Source organism: Cloeon dipterum, chromosome 4 (genome assembly GCF_949628265.1).
Source record: "Cloeon dipterum chromosome 4, ieCloDipt1.1, whole genome shotgun sequence".
Classification (NCBI taxonomy): domain Eukaryota; kingdom Metazoa; phylum Arthropoda; class Insecta; order Ephemeroptera; family Baetidae; genus Cloeon; species Cloeon dipterum.
Window position 1 is genome coordinate 1,865,011 of NC_088789.1, and position 20,430 is coordinate 1,885,440.

General features: G+C 40.4%; 4 protein-coding genes across 4 annotated transcripts; all 4 read right to left on the minus strand.

The window, feature by feature from the left end:
* Positions 1 to 2,897: 2,897 nt before the first annotated feature.
* Positions 2,898 to 6,968, minus strand: LOC135943662 (uncharacterized). The gene is made up of 3 exons (XM_065490310.1): positions 6,820 to 6,968; positions 3,801 to 4,295; positions 2,898 to 3,410 (listed from the first exon to the last, which is right to left on the minus strand). The coding sequence occupies exons 1-3, from the start codon at positions 6,964 to 6,966 to the stop codon at positions 3,048 to 3,050; spliced, it is 1,005 nt and encodes a 334-aa protein (XP_065346382.1). The 5' UTR covers positions 6,967 to 6,968; the 3' UTR covers positions 2,898 to 3,047.
* Positions 6,969 to 9,344: 2,376 nt separating this feature from the next.
* LOC135942300 (BCL-6 corepressor-like protein 1) lies at positions 9,345 to 14,309 on the minus strand. The gene is made up of 4 exons (XM_065488338.1): positions 13,816 to 14,309; positions 12,235 to 12,247; positions 10,580 to 10,603; positions 9,345 to 9,999 (listed from the first exon to the last, which is right to left on the minus strand). The coding sequence occupies exons 1-4, from the start codon at positions 14,280 to 14,282 to the stop codon at positions 9,499 to 9,501; spliced, it is 1,005 nt and encodes a 334-aa protein (XP_065344410.1). The 5' UTR covers positions 14,283 to 14,309; the 3' UTR covers positions 9,345 to 9,498.
* An 892-nt stretch (positions 14,310 to 15,201) lies between these two features.
* Positions 15,202 to 16,728, minus strand: LOC135944789 (uncharacterized). Its single transcript, XM_065491990.1, has 3 exons — positions 16,658 to 16,728; positions 15,933 to 16,394; positions 15,202 to 15,478 (listed from the first exon to the last, which is right to left on the minus strand). Exons 1-3 carry the CDS (start codon positions 16,658 to 16,660, stop codon positions 15,290 to 15,292), a joined length of 654 nt encoding a protein of 217 aa, XP_065348062.1. The 5' UTR covers positions 16,661 to 16,728; the 3' UTR covers positions 15,202 to 15,289.
* Positions 16,729 to 17,266: 538 nt separating this feature from the next.
* LOC135944791 (cyclin-dependent kinase inhibitor 1C-like) lies at positions 17,267 to 18,282 on the minus strand. Its single transcript, XM_065491993.1, has 2 exons — positions 18,202 to 18,282; positions 17,267 to 17,946 (listed from the first exon to the last, which is right to left on the minus strand). Exons 1-2 carry the CDS (start codon positions 18,211 to 18,213, stop codon positions 17,542 to 17,544), a joined length of 417 nt encoding a protein of 138 aa, XP_065348065.1. The 5' UTR covers positions 18,214 to 18,282; the 3' UTR covers positions 17,267 to 17,541.
* Between the last annotated feature and the right edge of the window lie 2,148 nt (positions 18,283 to 20,430).

The window sequence follows — 20,430 nt, forward strand, 5'->3', positions numbered from 1 at the left end:
TGGTCGGCTATTTTTATACATAATAGACGGTTTTTTGAGACATAATTTCAGCCCAAAGTACACGTTTATTGGCTATAATTTGAATTTTACTGACGTTGCTATAAAGGTCATTTTATTGACGCTCCAAAAGCAGGAAAAAAATTTTAAAAAAACACGATTTGAAATAGATATTGTTGAGCTAAATTAAACAGTATTATTTATCCTGTATACTGGGAGGGACTCAAGTCAATATTATTTATTCCAATTGTTCCCTCAATCAAGCCTTCAACCATTCCTATCAATAAAAACTGAAAAAAATCAGAGTGCAGAAGATTGAAAGAAAGTAGGGAATATTTTTAAATGCAGTATTTAACTTTTTCAGTTATAGTTGGGAATAGGGTTGAAGGCGGGGTGGTTAGGGGGAGGGTTGAAGGGACGTCTGAATTGAGACCCAGCCAACCCACTGAAAATGGTGACAAAGAAAGCATTGTTTTATTCTCTTGACATGAAAATTTTCCTTAAAAATTAAAACTGTGACGAACATTTCTACTAGCGAAGCAAAATTATGCACTTTTATCTACATCATCTATTATCTTTTATAAACATTAATTGGAATCTAATATATATGAAATAAAATATTGTAAAATTATTATTTTATATCTGTACCGTTGTGTGGATACAAAAAATAAATAAAATTATTTTAAATTAAGAACTGTCCAAATTTTTTTTTATAACCTTATAAATATTAAGGAAAAAATTGTTCTAATTAATTCCAGTTTTTGCCTTGTCAATAAATAATTCATATATATTTGGATGAAATACCAATACGTCATATATGCACATGGCGGAGTACATATAGATAAAATAAAATGAAAATTGATTAAATAAATATTGCAAAAAAGCTGCATTTCAAGCTGTCTGTTTTTTATACGTTTTCCATTCATTGTCTTCAATTTGGGCCGTAAATGTTTAGTTTGAATCTATTTTATTCAATCACAAAATAAATTTATAAACAGCAAAAATGTACGCGCAGGTATTTTTTTTTTTTAAATTACAAATTCCGTTTCCTCTATTTGATTGTTGCTCAGCAATGAGTAAAATCGGACACGTATTCAACGATCGCTGATTCACAGTATTCTTATTCTCTGAGGTGAGAATTATGTTCACGAGGTAAAATACTGCTTAATTCGAGGCCTGATGCTGTTCTGTGCGAGAGAGTGTTATTTATTTTTCTTTCAAAATATTACACCAATAACTATCCGTTCCCAGTAAATCCGTGCATTTTAAATGTCACAAAATAAATTTGAGACTCTTTCAATTGTACAAAAAAAAATTTAATGCGCAAGTTTATATATTTGCAACTTTGAATTATGCTACTGTAAAATTTTTATGACCTCTAACTACGAGAAATAAATTATATAAAAAGCTCTGCATTTATTTACGAGAACCACATTTCACTTTTTCATTTATGGCGCAGCTTTAAAATTATCTGCAGCTTTGCGTTGGGAACTGTAGCGCCCTCTCTATATCAGTGGTCGTAGTATCAAAAGGCATTTTACGATCAAAGTATATATAACTTTTTTATTGTTAGGAAACGGTCCTCATGCCGAAAACTTGTCAAAGTTGATCTGGTTTACTGCAGCTTTTCAATCAATTTATCTCCAGAAAATCCTTTATTTAAGTTACAAATTCAATTAAAATAGATCATTAGAAAATTATTTAATATAGAGAATCTGATTGATATTTAGATGTCAACGACGGGCTGGATGCTTGCACATTTGATTCCAATGAATTGCTACGATGAGTCCACAAAAATTTGAGATGGATGTGAAAAGAAGTCCGACTCGCTACCTCCTGCATGCGTAAATTATAATTCCACGGAATATTACGTATTGCCTGCAGCGTTCCAATAAAATTCCTAGATGTGGAGGCATGATGTTCCTTTTCTAGACTGGACTTCTCCCATTGAGTCTCGTGTCATTCGTTCGCGAAATCGCGAGTTGATTGCATTATCTAAAAATGGATAAAAAAAAAATACCAAGAATTTAACATTTCATCTTTAATATTAACGCAATAAGTGATACCGGTTTGCAAGCGACCGTGCGCATGACATCCTTTCAATTTCAGAGATTGACTGGGGTGGTTGATCCAGAATTATTCTTGCAATCACCGAGTGAAAATATATATTCAAACTTGCAAAGTGGCTTTTCGTCATATCGGCGGCACTTCCGCTACAAAGCCACTCATTCCCAAAACTGCGAGTGACGAGCGCAAAACTGGTTTCTAGTCCTCTTCTTGTCACCTTCCCTCCGGGCTGTGCGTGAGTTCTTTATATTGTAGCCCGTATATAGAGAATGTAAGGCAGCTTCGGTGAAAGCATTTATTATAAGATGAGATCGAAAGACAAAAGGAGCACACGCGTCCATTAATCAGCAGCCTCTTGTTCTTTGCAACACGACCAAACAACGGAAATTGAGTCGAGGAAGTATAGTGGTGTTTATACGTTCACACAGAATTACGTCGGTAATCGTTATACAATGTGTATATTATTGAGTGAATGCGAAAGCGGTTTGTTGTCCTCCAGCTATTTCCGTGTAATGATTTTCAATCGTTTTTTCTCTCTCTCGTGTAATTTGTAGAATTAGGAGAGAAAACTCTTACTTCTAATAAGCAGTTGTTTGGCAAACGTTCACAAAAAATAATGAACGAAATATTTGTTAGATAAAAAAGTGTAAGTTTTATTTGCCAAATGTTGGTAAATTGATTTCTGTAGAGAAAGAGTCTAAAATATAAGACAATATCCTTCGAAGAAATAAACTAAATTAAATTTAGCCAATTTGTTGCATTTTGCTAGAATTTTCTTAGCGATTGAATTATTATAAATTTAATTATGTGAACAGCATAATAAAAGTCAGCTATTTATATTAAAAGAGCGGTCGTTCTTTTATTATAATAAAATTAAATATAGAGGTACAAATGGAGCAAACATGAACTTATATCAAACTGACAATAATGGCGGTGATGTTATATCATACAGGCGAAAAAATGGAATAACACAAATGCTATCATTACACCTGGGTGGTGAAGGAGGAGGAGCTGTAAGAAGTGCCTCCAGCCTCACCGTGTCCAGGGTGGTGGGTGATCTGCAAACTGCCGCTCGCGGCGTTGCTCAGTTCGGCTGCCGAGCCGAACACGCTGGTCTGCCTGGACAGCGGGGAGGCAGCCACCAGGGGAGCCTCCGTGGCAATAGAACGGACGGGCGAGGGAGACCCTTCGGCAGGGAGGCCATTGAAGAAGGTGGCAAAGTTGGAAGCGTAATTCTGCTGTTGGGGACGGCTGGGGGACGAGATGCTGGGGGCGGCGGAGCGGAAGGGCACTCCGGTGGCAGGGTATTGATCCAGGTTGATGCCCTGAGCGAGGAGTTGTTGGTACTGAAATTATTTGGAGGGTGTTAGAATAAAGCTGTAATTATACTGTCCTATTCAGAAGTCACTGTTTAGATTTCTGAGCACACCAATCGATTCTTTAGGGTAGAATTAGGTAGCGTGGATATATTTTCCGACCAAGAAGTCCAGCGAGAAGTGCGCATGCGTCAGAGCTGCCTGAATCTGACAAAAAGTCATTCGTACAGGCGGTCTCTATGCAAGTGCTTTCTGACGCATGCGCAGTTCTTGCATTCATATTGTTTTGGCGGGAAAAAAGTTGCGCTGGACTTTTTGGTCGGAAAATATATCCACACTACCTAGTAATTCTACCCTCAAAAATCGATTGGTGTGCTCAGAAAAACTTGGTCAAAATAACGGTTTTTGATCAAATCATACCTGTTCACGGAGGGGCACAAAGTTGACCGCATCAGGGGGTGGCACGATGGCTGGGGGCGGCTCGACGATGCGACGTCCGCCGTTGGGAATGACCGAGTTGACCACCTGCACAACCCCAGGGACGGCTGTGGGCGTGGCGGGGTTGACGGGGGCCTGAGTGACGGGGGCGGGGGAGAGGGAAAGGGGCCCCGAGGCGGGAGGAGGAATGCCGAAGACTGCGGCAGCATCGGCGGCGAACGCGGGCGGGTTCACCATCTGGGGCTGGGGCGCCGCAGGGGGCGCAGGGGGCAACACGCGCGGGGGTGGAGGGATGTCGTTCTGCTCCTCGCGCACGGGGGCAGGTTCGATGGGGGCTGCCGCGCCGGCGTGCAGGGCGGCGAACATGGGCGACGAGCCGTCAGCGACGATGATGCGGAAGTCTCTCGGGGATGGCAGCGAAGTGGGCTCGTGGAAACTGATTATGCGACCTGCGCTCAGGTGTAGGCTGAGCAGGACCTGGAATTAGAGGAGGATGAGAAAAGGAATAAAACATAGAAAATTCTCAGGAATGCTGTAAAAACAAAACTAGAGGTCTCAGCCGCGAGATTTAAGGCGGCGGCTGGCCATTTTTACCGGTTGCTGGTGCGGCTGATAATACTTTTAACGTGAAGTTTGATAGTGCTTAACAGGAAGACATTTTTTTCTCCTGCACTTTTAAATTTTTGACCCTTTTTCCCCGGCGGCTGCCCACGAGACCCAAATTTGCCGGCTGCCGCGGCGCAGTGCGGCTGGCTGAGATCTCTGATACAACATTCACTCAATTAAAATAAGTGTAAATTTATCACAGCCATTCTTATAAAAAATAAATTTTCTCGCTCTAGCTATTCTACATTGGTTTGTATTCCTCGAGTATGCATTTCCTAGTACATTAAAATTGAATTTCAAATTTTTTAATAGGATTCTTTTGTTTAGTAACATTTAATTGTTAATTTTTTATTCATTTTTCGCGTTGATTTAGCAATGAATGGGGCAAGGTTGATCTATAGATATTTTCCTTCTAATTATCATGCTACTTAATAAACATCTCTATTTCGGACTCAGATAAAACGCGTTTAATTTAAAGTTAGAATTGATGCAAAAGCATCACACAAAAAATGCACCTATAAACTTGAACTTTCCACTCTGTTTCACTAAACTAGGTGAACCTTTTTTGTTTTGTGCTAAAAGTTGATCATTTCATAACGACGCAAATTATTTTTAAATGCTCTTGCGCGCACAACCTTGGGTCTGATTGCGGTTCCAAAAATGACAAAAAAAATTCATTAGGCAAGAGACCTATTCCACTGATCGAGTTTAAACGACCAAGCCGCACGTCTGGAACCGGATATCTGGGTCAATTTTTCCGAAATAGCATATTATGCGTTGGGCAACAGTCGCCCTCGCGCGCATAACTTGTTTTGTTTCAGACAAAAAGCATAATCAGGTTAAGTGAGGTAGTTGAGGAAAGTAACTGGCTCGCCTATTACCATGTTCGAAAGACACATCAATCAGATTGATTAAGTGTGTGAAACAATAATGGGCTAATATATTATATGCGAACGCCTTAGGCAAATGTAAGACTTCTCTAGGTTGCATTCGAGTGAATAAAAATGGTATTATAAACAGCCGTTACATAACGCGATCGCGAGACTAGAGTAATTCACCAGTCTGCGTCTAGAAAAAAAAGAAAGTTTATAAGAGCACGAGGATCAAACGCGAGCGTAATTTTCTGAAGGCTGCGTGAAAAATGGAATAAATGCGTCGGCCCATAACACTATGCGAATAATAATCTATTCACTTTTACTCTCCGCCAAGGAAAGGGAGTTGTCAACCGAGGTTTTATTTTTAGAATGCAGTTAATTACAATGAACGCCGTGTTTGATTTGTGATATTTCTGCGGAATAGCATTTCTCTTTGCTGCGCGCGCTCCTAAATTCTCCAATATATCGGCTTTCACTGGTGGACACGTATGAATCGAAAGATGCTCCGATCGTGTGGGAAGATTACACCACAGATTTCACTTATAAATAATTAATCGTCTTGAGGAGGAAGAGCGCCGCTTTGTAATGCAATCTCAATAACGAATGAATCTTTTGATTTGTGCGGCATTGAGTAAAGGCGGTGTCAGTGAAGCTCACGCGTAATCGACGCAATGCCAAGTCGCAAACAACTATTGCATGCACTTGATAGCTTTCACAAACTGTACTCTTGTAGTTACACTGTTACAATCAATCGTAATTGAAGCAATGCCAAAATTGGCTAACACGTAAATGGTGTAAAATAATTAATTTATTTTGTATCAAATAGTCGGTGACAAAGTAATGAGGAGGAATTTCGTGCTGGGATTTCTCCTAATTACACTCGACAGTAAAAAATTTCTCATCCATGCTACTTTTGGGTTGGAAATCGAACATTTTTTACTCGCCGACAAGTGCCAGGTGCCTCTGGCCACGTCGGGGAAAAATGTAAAGTTAATTTACAAAAATCAAGGCCTAAAATTAACGTTATAAATTCAATCAGTTTATTAAACACCAGTTGGTGTACAAACGCTTACAAATAAAAATTAATTATTTTACACCATTTACGTGGGTAGCCAATTTCACGTTAAGTAACGATTTGTTGATTTCCCATTTTCAGCACTGAAATTATTTGCAAGGTTCAGCTTAGTATTATTTAATCATTTTTAAAAGTGCAAATTTTAGAAAATATCCGGGCATATGAGAAAATTGGTATAGTTTGTGAAATACCCGCATCACTCATATAAAAAAAAGCTTTTGGCAAATGACGTAATGAAGTAAGATTCACTCGAGATTGTCATTAAAATTAAATTAAATGAGCTGTTTTATTTTTCAAATTTCCTAAGAAATGTCGTGCTTCCCATGCACCGAGAAAGCTTCTTGTAATTTCAACACGAAAAATTGTAAATAAATGAAAAATAATTTATTTTGCATATTAAAAAGTAACTGGGTGTGGCATCTAGTTGAATTAAGACTGTACTTACCCCAAGAAGTGCGAGCTGCAGTTTTGTCGACGCCATGGCGAGAAATGTGCGAAAAGCCGGTGCGGCGGCGAGTGTATAGGCTGGCTGACAGCCCCCCTTTCTAAAGCGTGTATGTTCTGTGCCCTTCCTCCGCCTGCTCCAGACCATTTACGCGACCCGCACCATCCACTTTCAATATTCCAGGTGGGTGCACTCGCCACACAATCGGTCTCGAGATCGTAGGTGGAGAAAGTAATAAGCAACGTGCGAATTCAGTTTCAATCAACGAGATATTTTTGCAATGCTCCAGTTGCACCGCAGAATCTGCAATTCATCGGCGAGTTTATTGGGTGAATAATCGGCAAACTAGTTTAAATAAGAAACTTTGCAGTGATTTTTTCTTTTTCCAACAAGAGAAATATTCGATCTCAGGAAGTATGCTTGAGGAGCAAACATCTGTCGAAAATATGACGGCACGAGGGCAATAAAACGTGAAATATAAAGTGCAACAACCTCCGGAATTTGACGCGAAGCCATAAAAAGCGAAATCCATACTCAAGCTCAGTCAGTTTTACGTTCAATAGAGCAAAGTTGTGTCTTGCTCTCGTTGTCAGAGCTCATTAAACTAACAATGATACATATTCCGATCCCGGAGGCACTTGTATAGTAATTACGCGCGCGCACAATGCAGGTGATTGTTGAGAAAGCAGTGAAGGAGTCGCACCGCTGGCGACATTCGCCATCACGCAGAATTTAAAAAATCCCGCAGGTCGTGGGAACAGCCGAAATTATCCGCCTCGAAGGTGCTTTGTGAAGCGAGGCACGCACGACCCAAAACACCAGTGAAGACCTTGTCTCGCTCTTTCAATTGTGCATCCGAAACAATTTCAACTAGGCAGGAAAATATGAAAATATGACACTCTAAACGCAGCGCTGAAAGTAAAAAAGTCCTCTTTTGCGGCTTTTTTCGCCACCGCAGGAGAAAACTCGAAGGCTTACAGACTTCTTGATTCCAGTCCATTCACCGATTTCGCGAGCACTCTCTGGTTTCGATTTTTTTTTAACAAACAAGTTGAGTAAATTTCACGCCGTATATTCATTTAGATGCCGGTTGAACCTGACCTTCTTTCCTGAAGACTGGAAGAGGTTCCATGTTTGAGAGTCATGAGAATATTGGAGATCTGACCATCTGACAGGTTTGGAAACTATCGTAGCTCTAGGGCTTGGCAAAACTAGTTTCGTAGTCATTTTATGGCAAGTTTAAATAGAGTTATTAAATAAAACCACCTAGTAAATTTAATAAATAATGCGAAAATATTATCACTGCCAGCAGTTGGTGCTTATTAAAAAACTAACTCTTATAAACACAATCAATTAATTAGTTTAAAAAATAATACACTTTAGCTTATATTCAAAACAGCATTTAAAAATACTACTGCTTTCTATTGGCCTTTTACAACCGTTTTGCAACATTTAATATAATAATAAAAATATGAATAAACTAGAGCAATTTAAATAAGGAAATTTTTACGATGCTGTTTAGACTAACTGTCTTCACCAGGAATACAATTTCTTTTAATGATACCTGCGTCTCCACCTGTGAGACGGCGTGGAAGCTATGATGCCGTTTTGGTTGGCTATAGTAATTGTTTTATTAGCAGAAATTGAACTTTCACTCTCTTACTTACTGAATCGTAGGCAACCGGCGCGACACATAAGAGATGCAGGCTGCGGACCAAACCCTTTTCAGATTTCAGAAAAAGAGAAATTTTTTAAACACAATTGGTGTATTGGCATATAAAATTAAAGACTAAAATTATTTCTCATGTAATCGCGGTAGGCAGCAGTTGTTTCTACGTCTTAGACCCTCATACAGAATACTTAAAAAATATTTACAAAATTATATGCTGATTGTGAGCATTACAAACCACCAGTCGTTGGAAACATTAAAATTGAGCAATAGGGAATAAATTTGGCGTACCGACACAACTATCTCTTTCAAAATGCGATGCTATATTATGTAAAGCTGTTTCAATGGGTGAAATTCTGCTTGTCACGAAACGAAAAATCTAGAAGGATTATTGTTTTGTCGTGTTGCTTGTCGATTTTGGAAAAGTGTAAATGCGAGTCTTTGTGTTCGTTTCAATTCTGAAGGAAGCCAAGTTTCCTCCCTCAAAAAAAAAAAATAAAAAATAAAAAACAGGAATGATCTGTTGTTTTATTCGCATCATATTTTTTTGGAGATTTTAATTTAAAAAACAATTTTGTACGGCACTTAAAAATCTGCTAAACTTTTTCTCGAATTTAAGACACCTTTGAGAATATTTCAAAGACTTTGGGTATCAAAAAGAAGTATTTTCTCTGAGATATGTCTTATCCTAAAAATAAATTGTATGCATCTTATTATATTTCTCTATAAATATAATTTATAGGACGTGTTTTTGTGGAAAAACAAATTAATTGAAAATAAAATCTATGTACAGTTATTCTGAAGAGGAATAAATCGACAGTATTTTGAGGTTCGCATAAAAAGAAAAGACGAGCAATTAATTCCGTAACAAATACATATATTATATCACTGTAACTGTTCACATTTATTTTACATAAATTACAAAATTAAATGCGATCGAAAATCAAGGCAGCGCTCCACAAAAAATTTTAAGTCTTTGAGTTCAGTTGGCATTTCTAGGAGTTCGTCGCTCACCACCAAGGATCGGCGGCGTAGGGCTTGGAGACAAGGAAGGGTTTGGGCACGAAGTAGGGGGTGGGCACTCCGTAGGGCACGGCCTTGGGGACAGGGACGGGGTAGGGGTCAGGGTAGGGCACGGCGTAGGGCTTGGCCACGTGCACCGGCACCTTGACGGGCACGTGCACCGGATAGGGCTTTTCGACGGGCACGGCGTAGGGCTTCTCGACGGTGACGGGCACCTTCACGGGCACGTGGACAGGGTAGGGGCGAGGCACCTCGACGGGGTAGGGCGCGGCCACGGCGTACGGAACCTTCTTCTCCACGGTGTAGGGCACAGGGTGGGGCACGGGGTAGGGCACGTGGTTCGTCACCTCGACCGTGGTCGGCGGCAGGTGCTTGTCGAAGCCGAAGTACGGGTAGTCGCTTCCGTAGGACAGCGACGAGAACAGACCCCGCTTGTCGCGCTTGTCGTCAACGTCGGCGGCCAGGGCACAGCCCACCAAAAGGCAAACCTGAGACAATTAAAGTGGATTGAAACAGGGTGAAATTGACAATTATTTGAATGGTTGATCGATAAGCAATTTGTTTTAATCCAAATCGGAACTTGCGCTAAGTACAAATTCATTTTTTTTTTCAAAATTTCTCCAACATTTTGAGCGCTTGACCACATTTTCTTGAGAGAAAACAGAAGATCTACCCAACAGCGTATGAAGCCTTTTTGTTGTGAATTAAAAAAGGATTTTAAGTAAGGAGACTCCTGGTAAGGAGACAGTGCTAACTTTGCAGCCACTTTTCTCAAAAAATTATTTTAATTTAGGCTTCAAATGAATCCTAGGGAATGTCTTCGTGCATTCGCAACAACGACTCTCCAGGAATTTGTAGTAACAAATCATGTTTAAATATTTTCCGTGTAAAATTTTTTAGAGTTTCGCATATAAAAAGAGCAATTTGATATTTTTATCTCAAAATCAGTGTTGTGAATCATAAAAGATTCGGTTTAGTTCAACCTTCAAATGTTTGAGCACAAAATTCACCATTAGAGAAGCTATCAAAGTTTAAAATTTGAAAATTCAAAGTGTAATTGGAACTCACCAGGAAGGTCTTCATGTTGTTTCTCTGCACACACAGTGGTTATGTCATGGTTATCTAATAGACGCTTTGTATTTATACTGTTGGCCTCCCCACCTTGGTTTCTCGCATGAATATCGCTCATAGTTGGGTCGGCTCCCAAACAATCTTGTTGCAAATATGGAGAAATTCCCTCTCGACTTAAATACCCCACCTCTTCGCAGTAAAAATCGTAAAAATTATTTGCTACATAAATAAATAAATAAAATAACTACAAAATAGTTTTTGTCAATGATAACTGTCCCACGTGATAATTTACAAATTCATATTCATACGACAAATTAAATTTTAAGGTTTTCCAAATACATAATTGAACCTAAAATTCTTGTCCTCAAATTTTTGCCCCAAAATTCAATTTGTCTAGAAATAATCTTCCTCCTTAAACGTGATTTGGACACTTGAACAGTATTTATTTGATTTTTTCCCAATTTCATCTGGAAAATAATTTTATGTTTATCTTTAATTATTTTGGAAAATAATTAATTAACCAATATTGCTTTTTTTGCTGTGAAGCACTGAAATTTAATTTTCTGGCAGGGCCAAAATAAGGCTCCATCTATTTTTATTCTTAATTTTTCTTCTTAATGTGATAAAAAAATAAACTAGAAAATAAACACTTTCTATGAAGAGAAAATAAATTCCAACAGAAATTGAACAGCGAAATTTCACGAAAAATGACGCGATGAACTCTCAGGGGAAATACATATTTAGCAATAACTGATTTTAAGTGGCACATCGCTCTACATTTATTTTAACCATTTAAAACATACATACACTTGTTTCACATATGTACCTATTTGAAAAAATAATTACTTAAGTGGATCGATACAGGGCGATAATTGAAAATTATTTGAATTGTTGGATGCAATAAGCAGTTGATGGATAAAAAATTTGTTCTACAATTTGCCATAATCAGAAAATGGCAGTAAAAATTCAAATTTTCTCCAAAATTTCCTGCACTTGACCACATTTTCTTGGCAGATTTTGATTCCTCTCGTCGAGATCTGTCCAACAGCTATTTAAAGGAAACTCATTGTTGGAAAATAAAATAGGATTTCAAGTAAGGAGACAGTCCTCACCATTTGCAGATACTTTTCTAAAAAATTACACTGCTACTTAATCAATTTTGGCTTCAACTGAATCCTAACGAAAGAGTTCATGCATTGGCAACAAGCATTTTCTAGTAAAAAAGAGCTACACCGCTAGCATCACTTCATAACTAATAAATGCGTGCACTATTTACGCTATGCGTGGTTAATTGTGTGTTGACAAAGAAATGCAATCTGCTGGAAACAATTCCAATTTCTCCGCTGCAAACTCTCATGATGCATGAATTTTTCAGCCTTCTGTGGTAACCGAGTAAGGGCCCAGGGATAGTTTTACTACTCTCATTTTCGGCCCGCGGGCGTTCCGTGCTGCGTGCACGCTGTGTCCGCCGCGACGCAATAAATTTCTGCCCTGGCGACGCGGCATACTGATCGAAAAAAGCAGTTTCATATTCTCCGCCGAGACGCAGAGTGCGAGTGCACGTGGTGGCGCGGATGACTCCGGGGCAGCACTTCCTGCAAATGCTGCAACTAGAAAATATTATGAAAATGCACACAGCAATTATCTCGCACTTGCATCACGCACCTGGACATTAATTCCGACAGGAACTTGAATTTATGATTCTCGCTGGACTTATAGAGCAATTAACAGGTTTTTATCAAGTTTTGGTTTTTTCTGCGTCTCAATTCTGTTGTTTACAACTCTATTTGCCCGGCAGCGCGTTGAGTCAGCAGGCAATTAGGAAAATTTTCGGCAATATCGGGTGTTCAACCGGTTGAAATAAAATAACTGCCTCTCCTTATTCTTGTCACTGCGCCGAAGTAGGACACCACCGCACAGGAGCCGTTTGACTAATTTATTGCGTGTGCACCAGACGACTTTCGTGCGCCTGGCCTATATTTTTTCAGCAACTAATTTCCGCAAATTAGTATCCTGTATGTTCCAGCAACAATCAATCAATCAATCAATGCCAATAAAATATATATTATTATAGAGTTTTATATGATGTTTATTGCGTCAGATTTGGAGTTTTCCGTAGAGAAAGGTATCCCAATTGCCCCATGAAACATTTTTTTATAGTCATCAATGCGCTGATTGATCTAATAATCCATGAAGATAAATTTGAGCAAAGCTTTAAATTTCAATCGTAAGTGGATTCCAATTGGTCTACACTGACAGTACAAAAATATTTCCAATCTATCAGCTGAAACCTGGAATGTTTTCAATTAGAAATTTTTATGTACAATATAACTCAACTTTCTTTCCAGCGTGCAAATTCAGCACGCCGAGAGCTATTCATGCTATATTAATATTTTAAAACTGTGATAATCAGGCTAATAAGAATTGTAAACCAATCGACTCGTGTTTAAAACCGTCACGGCGGTGTTTAAGCAGTTTCGCAAAGGCTGTGGCACAATTTTAATCCCCTGCTTCATTGGCAACATGTGTTTATCAAAAATACGCGTGAATTAAAACAAACACCATATAAACAAGAAGATTGTTTGGACCGCGAAATTCCCAGCGGCGCGTGAGAAAGTGCGTACAAAGAGGGTTTGAGTTAATTGCGTGATAATGCGTTCGCCGTGAATGTGAAGTAAGTGATACAAATGTAGTTGGATATTTTCTCGCCATTCCTTGAGAATTATCGCAACCGCAGCATATTGTTTTGCATTATAGGGTCAAGGCCGAGGAATGAATACGTTTGACCGCAAACGCGCCAAAATGTTAATTATAAGCAATAAAATATTTAAAAGATTTTGGTTATTGCCTACAATAAAATGCAAGGAGTTGCGTGACAAATAATTCAAACCATGTATTTCGTAAAAATCAGTTTATTTGCGAAAATCTCAACACTCTATGGCAGCGATACCATTTTGCTAAAACACAAAAGGCAATCGTGAAAGTACTGAAATCATCGGGGTAACAGTTCCACCGTTGGTCTCTCACACTTATTGAAATAATATGACAATGCAGCTGAGCGGGAAAAGCGCCGATTATGCAACCGACAGATCCGACTTTCGTAAAATCGATAAAAAGATAATATCAAACAGAGTGACAAGTAAAAAACCGACCAGAATTTCGTGACTACTAAACAAAGTCGATTCAAAATGATTGGCACGTAAATGGAGCAGCCTCTTGAATAATATTTTTACTTCAGAGACAATTCCTCGGGCGCCAGGGAGATGTCCAGGGGTTCGCTGTGCACAGGCACGGGGTAGTCCTTGATGTAGGGCACGGGGATGTCCTTGGTCACGGGCACGTGGTACGGGGCGTCGACGGGCACCGGCACCGGCTTGTCGACGTACACGTTGTAGGGCTTGATCACCTTCACGGGGTAGGGCGCGTCGACGTAGACGGGCACCTTCTTCTTCACCAGCACGGGCACCGGCTTGTCGACGGCGACGGCGAACGGCTTGATCACAGGCACGGCGTGCTTCTTGTGGATGGTCAGCGTGGGAGGGTGGAAGTGCTCGGCGAGCAGGGCGAACGGCGACGAGTAGGGCGAGAAGTGGCCGAGGGCGGCTTTCTTCAGCAGCAGGCTCCTCGCGATGCTGGGGTACAGGCCGGGGTAGAATCCGGGGTGCAGACTAAGTCCGGAGTAGAAGCCTGGCGATGGCATGCTGCTCACGGCAGCCAGGGCCGCTAAGAGAGGCTGCAGGGAAAATTAAAATTAGATTAAAAACCATAAAATAGGCTTTTTGTATTTTTTACTCTCTGTAAATTTAAAAAACAGCCATTCAATATAATTTAAATCGTTTTTGTCCTTGGTTTTAAATGTTTTTAATAAATAAATTAAATTAAAATCTATATCTCAGAGATTGGAAAATGCACTTCACTTACAAGCAATAGTTTCATGCTGCTCTATCGGATAGACTGATGCATTTTCTAGATATACAAGGGTAATTTATAGGCGCACATGCAGTTCCCCTGCTTTTTTCGCGCGAATCTCGCACTTTCTCCGCAGGTCGGCGCATTGCACCTAAGACGCGGTGCAACTTGAGATCGCTACGCAGTGAAACCGAACTGACCACTCCATGAACAAACCCTTTTTTGAATTACAGGCAGAAACGTAGAGAGTGTGCCGCTGCGGCGTTTTCTTCTCTTTGCAGATTTGTAAATAAAATCCTGTTTCGTTTAGATCGTCACTTTCATGCGATGAACGTGAGAGAAAATGCAAATTTCGTCCGGAAAAAAGAGAGCTTACACTTGTTTCCGGAATTGCGTCGTCAAACTTTTCTCAGCGTGACTTGTGTCCATTTGTACGTGAAGCGTAGGTCAGTGCCGCATGCAGGAAGCCGAAAAGACAATGATGCTCGCTGACCGTTCCGAGAATCGTCACTGCTTTCACTGGCAGTGAGAATCCCATCGGCTCGCACGTGTGGGAAGCCGGCAAATGCGCGTCTTTTATTACGAAAGATGGACACCTGCACGGTAATTTTATGCAACTGCATCTCACTTTTGATTCGGAGAAAATAACATTCCGCAGCTAGAACTCATAACTCGTTTTATTGTAAACAATCACAGCATTAAATATTCTTATCATACACATCATAGAAATGTTTGAAAATTAGATTTAATTCTCATTGAAGAATAATTAGGGACTTGAGTATGCTGGCACACGACTCGTTACTTCTTTCCGTGGTTGACGGGCTTGCCTAATTCTTGGTTTTGGTAGCTGTACGACCCACTGACGGAGTATGCATTTGCCTCCGAGTGCTGCGGGTGGCTTACTATCGTCTGCGCCTGAGGGTGATGATGAGCGGCCAGGATTTGGGTCATTTGCGACTGAGGCACGGCTCTAGATACAACTTGTGACTGCAACAATTAAAATTAAAAATTATGCCTTTTTATATGCACGCTGATTTAAAAACAAATCCACAAATTTTTAGGATATTGTATTTTTTAAAGACTCTTTGACGAAGTTTCTGAGCTCACCAATCGATTTTTGAGGGTCGAATTAGCTAAAGTGGATATTTTTTCCGACCAAATCGTCCAGCGCGATGTGCGAATTTTTAAGCATACTTGCAGAGAGGCCGCCTGTACGAATGACTTCTTTGTCACATCCAGCCAGCTATGACGCATGCGCGCTTCTCGCATTCATATTGTTTTGGCGGAAAAACAGTTCGCAGGTCGCGCTGGACTTTTTGGTCGGAAAAAAATATCCACTTCACTTAAATCGACCCTCAAGAATCGATTAGTGTGCTCAGAAACTTAATAAAAGACGGTCTTTAAATTTCCCAATGAATATTGATCAGCCCTGAAAACGCACCTGAGGCTGTTGCACCTGAGCAAATGCCTGCTGAGGCTGCAGCATCAAGAACATGGGACTCTGTTGAGGATTCTGCGCCAGGGACTGCATGAGGGCAGGGTTGATCAGCACCAGCTGGGCCACCGGCTGCTGTCCTCCCTGGAAGAAGGGGGCGTACGAAGAAGCACCCTGTCCGTAGAACTGTCTGGCGGCCCTGCTGTAGTCGAAGTAGGCAGGCTGCACAGCCGGTTGCCTCCTGAAGGCCGGCAGTCTCCTGAAGGGCAACCGAGACGGAAAGGCGGGGGCGTACGCACGCTGGGGTTGGTAAAAGGGAGCGTAGCCTGCGCCAGCGTAACCTGCGGTGGCGTAGGGGTAGTTTTGGAAAGCTCCCGCTGCAGGTGAGAGGAGTGCCTGCGCCCCGCCTGACATCGACTGGTGCGCCAGCGAAGTCAGAAACAACAGGGTGGGTTGCAGAAACGCCTGCTGCTCGGTCACGAAACGAAATTTTAAATTAGGGGAGTAGCGAGGGAAATCAAAATTGCATCAAAATAATTTAAATTTAACACGAAATGTTTCTTTGATGGCTATAATTTTAACTTTTTTTTACAAAAATATCTCAACGTTAGGTGCAGAGCTTTTTTAAATCAAATTAATCAAGCTAAAATTTAATCTTTCAGGTATTAAGGTAATTTTAAGAAATATGAATGAAATTATTTTAAATTGTTTAACAAATTTTTCCTCCTTACCATTTTGTCAGATCCTCAAAGATTAATTCAGGAGCACAAAATCACACTGGGCCAGCTATCCTCTCTTGATCAATGTCGGAGCTGAGATGAGTCCGAAGATGCTACTGACCCTGTCTTTTATACCGTGGCCTTGCTCTTGACATTCGCGCCGAATCGGTGCATCCTCTCTCTCCACGCAGATGTTTTGTTGATTTTTGTCTGTCGCCGGTGAGTACACTTTCTCCGCTGCTGCGCGTCGGAACCAAAAGAACCTTATTTGAGCTATAACGCCGGCTTAACGGAAAGGCAATCGCGCGCCTAGCTCTACAAAGAAAGTGAAAAACTAGTCGCGACAACAAGAAATGCATCGCGTCCGTGCGTAAATACACGCAGCTGATAGATTTCGATTTAATTTGTTGTGGAACTGGCTCTGAAAAATGCGTGCAGTGAAATTTTTGCTTCGTGCAAAGGGAAATCACGCGCAACTAGAGTAAATATATTTCACTTTTCTTTAATGGCAGATAGTTGCTCGCTTGCATCACGGTTGGTTTGTTTTCAATTGAGGGACGGAATGTTTTTTTATATAAAAATATTTTATTCCTATCATCTGTATCAAGTACATGGTATGGCAGGTGGTCATTTTATACAGTTGGTGAACAGGTCATGGATTGCAATAATTAATTAATTGCGGATCCAAAAAAATTACAGATGCGTGGAGACTCGCAACAACTCTCACAACTCCAGTCGGGCGGTTTGTGCAAAAATTTTGCCTACATGGCTGCAGTTACATAGTAGATATTTACAAAAGAGCAGCGCAAGTACTGCGGAAAAATGTATCTCTTTGGGCCTATCAGACAGTCTTGTTCGAAAAAAGATGAAGAATTAGAAGAAAATCTGGAAACTGCTCAAAGGGCCTTGAGTCCATGGGCGGTGGGCACGAAGGCGGCGGTGACGTCGGTGTGCGTGCTGATGGACACGGCCTCCGTGTGGACGGGCACGGCGCGGGGCACCTCGACGGGCACGTGGTTGGGCACCTCGAGGGCCACCGGCCTGGGCACGGGGTAGGGGACAGCCCTGGGCACCTCGACGGCCACCGGCTTGTGCACCTTGACGTACACGGGACGCGGCACCGGGATGCGCACGTGCTCGATCACCTTGACGGGCACAGCACGGGGGATGGGCACAAACACGGGGTGCGGCACCTTCACCGGGTACGCCGAGTGGATGGTGCGCACGCTGTAAGGGTGGAATCCGCGACGGATCCTTCCACCAGCGGCGACGGCCACCAGAGCCACGAGGGCGACGAGAACCTGCAAGAAAAAATTGAATGGAATTTATCAATAAGATTGTTGATTATGTAATTCAACACAATTAGCGATTTTGAACTCATGAAAACAATTTTCTGAAATTTTAAAAACTAATTTTGAATTTTAATTATGTAATAGGAAAGAGCGGAGTGATTACAAAAAATATTTATGATTCTCAGAAGAATTTAATCAATTTAAAAAAGCTTTATTTACGATTTGAAATATGTGAAAGTTGCAAAAAGCGGAGCTTGAGTTTACCTGGGACTTCATGACTGGAGTGTGTGTTGTGTGAGGGACGGAGGTTGTGCACGCACTTGCACCTACCGAGGGGACTAATATTTATATAAAGGTGCGCGGCGGCTCTTTTCGTCCCTGTCCGACACTTTCCCCACCACCTTTGAACGCTGTATTAAGTCTCTCTGCCCTTTTCCAGACGCTCAATCTTGCTTTCCTGTTGTGAGTCGCGCGCGCAATGCAGTCATATCCGTTTTCGATAATCATTGATGCGATCACAGATTCCTTTGCATTAAGCTGCTGTCCAAGTTCAGAACGCTGCAAAATTAAAAATCTAAAAATCATTCTAGGATAAAAATAAATGGTTTAAAAGAATGTCTTGTTCATTCTCAAAAGTTCATTTTTTTGTTCATTCTCAAAAGTGCGACTTTTCCGGCAACCAAGTTAGCTAAGACCCTGATGTCCTAGACAAAAAAGCCGAAGAGAGCCCATTGATAATTTTACTTTATTATTTTATAAGTATAAATATATGGAAAAATAATTTTGAGGTTTGATATTTATTTACTCTCCATTAAAAAATAAAAATGTAGGGAAAAACCTTGAAATAAATGAATTTTTATATTGTTTTCAATAGATTCAACTTAATTTAATCCTTAAGTCAAATTTGAAAGTGACAAATAATGTTTGTTTGCATTCTCACAATCAGTCATTCATTCAGTTTTGAATTGATTTACAGAGCTGAATCTTGTTTTGCCACCTGTACATTGTAATTGAAAAATCACTTTCATTGCTGTGAGACGTCCATAAACCCAGTTTAAATATGCAAATGCAATTACCGAGGACATACAATACAAATTACGAATGTCTCATCACGACTTGTATTTTGTAATTCGTAATTACGCAGTATATTCTTCTCACGTGTGCGATTTAAGATATATGTGTATTGCCTCTCCGTATTGCGCAATGTTCGCCCGAGAAAGTGCATAATAATTATTGCAGCTGTATGCACTTACTAAATGATGCTGAACGATCAACATGCATGCAAGTTCAAAAACAAGGTCGCACACCTATCTCGCGATTCAACTTGTCAGTGCTATGCACTTTTACTTTTCACATCTATCCGCGCAGACTGGTTTTTGCATTTGGCGACTGGAGGAAAGTTATGAATTTCTGATTTCCATCCTGCACTGCTTTTAAGCTATGCATGCTAATTAGCAATTTTCCATATCAGTGCCCTCTAGCTGTTGTATACATATGTTTTACTGAGATAGTCACAGTGCTCAATATGTTATATAATATAGGCAGAAGTAACTACTGCCAGTGCATGAACTCTTCCCTTTTAGGATTCAGTTCAAGCCAAAATTGACTGTAAATTTTTGAGAAAAGTGGCTGCAAAGTTAGAATGCTTTTCAAACGGCGAGGACTGTCTTCCTACTTGAAATCTGATTATATTTCACAACAAAGAGTTTCCCTTAAAGGTTTCATACGCTGTCGGACAGATCTCAACGAGAGGAATCGAAATCTGCCAAGAAAAAATGATTAAGCGAGAAAATTTTTTAATTTTTCTGTCCTTTTTTAATTATCGCAAATTGTGGAACAAATTGTTTATCGATCAACTGCTCATTGCATCCAATAATTCAAATAATTTTCAATTGTCGCCCTGTATAGATCACCTTTAAGGCACACTCACGGGGACTGGGATGGTTATGGGCAATATAATTTACCAATTAATTTCTTCGTGGTGGTTGCCTCTGCTGTATGCGGCAGCCTGCAGACTGCAGACATCTCTCCTTCTTTTCCAAAGCGACACCACCTGCACTTCAGAGATGATCTTGGTCCATTTGCTTTTGCCTTCTCCTCTCCGGTGGCCAGAGCAATGAACAGGACGACTACCTATGAATTTGATTTAAATTACATGTCCAATATTTTTATCTATTTTTTAAATGTTCTACGAAGATTTGATGGACTCACCAGCAACCTCATCTTCTCAATTGCAGACGTAATGTGATGCCCTACAGTGGGCTTAGTCTCATATTAATAGGGCTTTGGCTATTTTGAGCCCTTAATATCATTCAAGTGTTTCTGTATGCATGTTATTGTCAAAGCATTTCTCATACCGGAGGGATGTGTTCAGCAATGTATATTTTGCTTTGATTTTGCATTCACATTTTGAGAAATTTGCCTTATTACAAATACTAGTCCAATGACCTGAAAATGCTCGACATGTTTAATGTTACGTGCAAGTTGTGATTA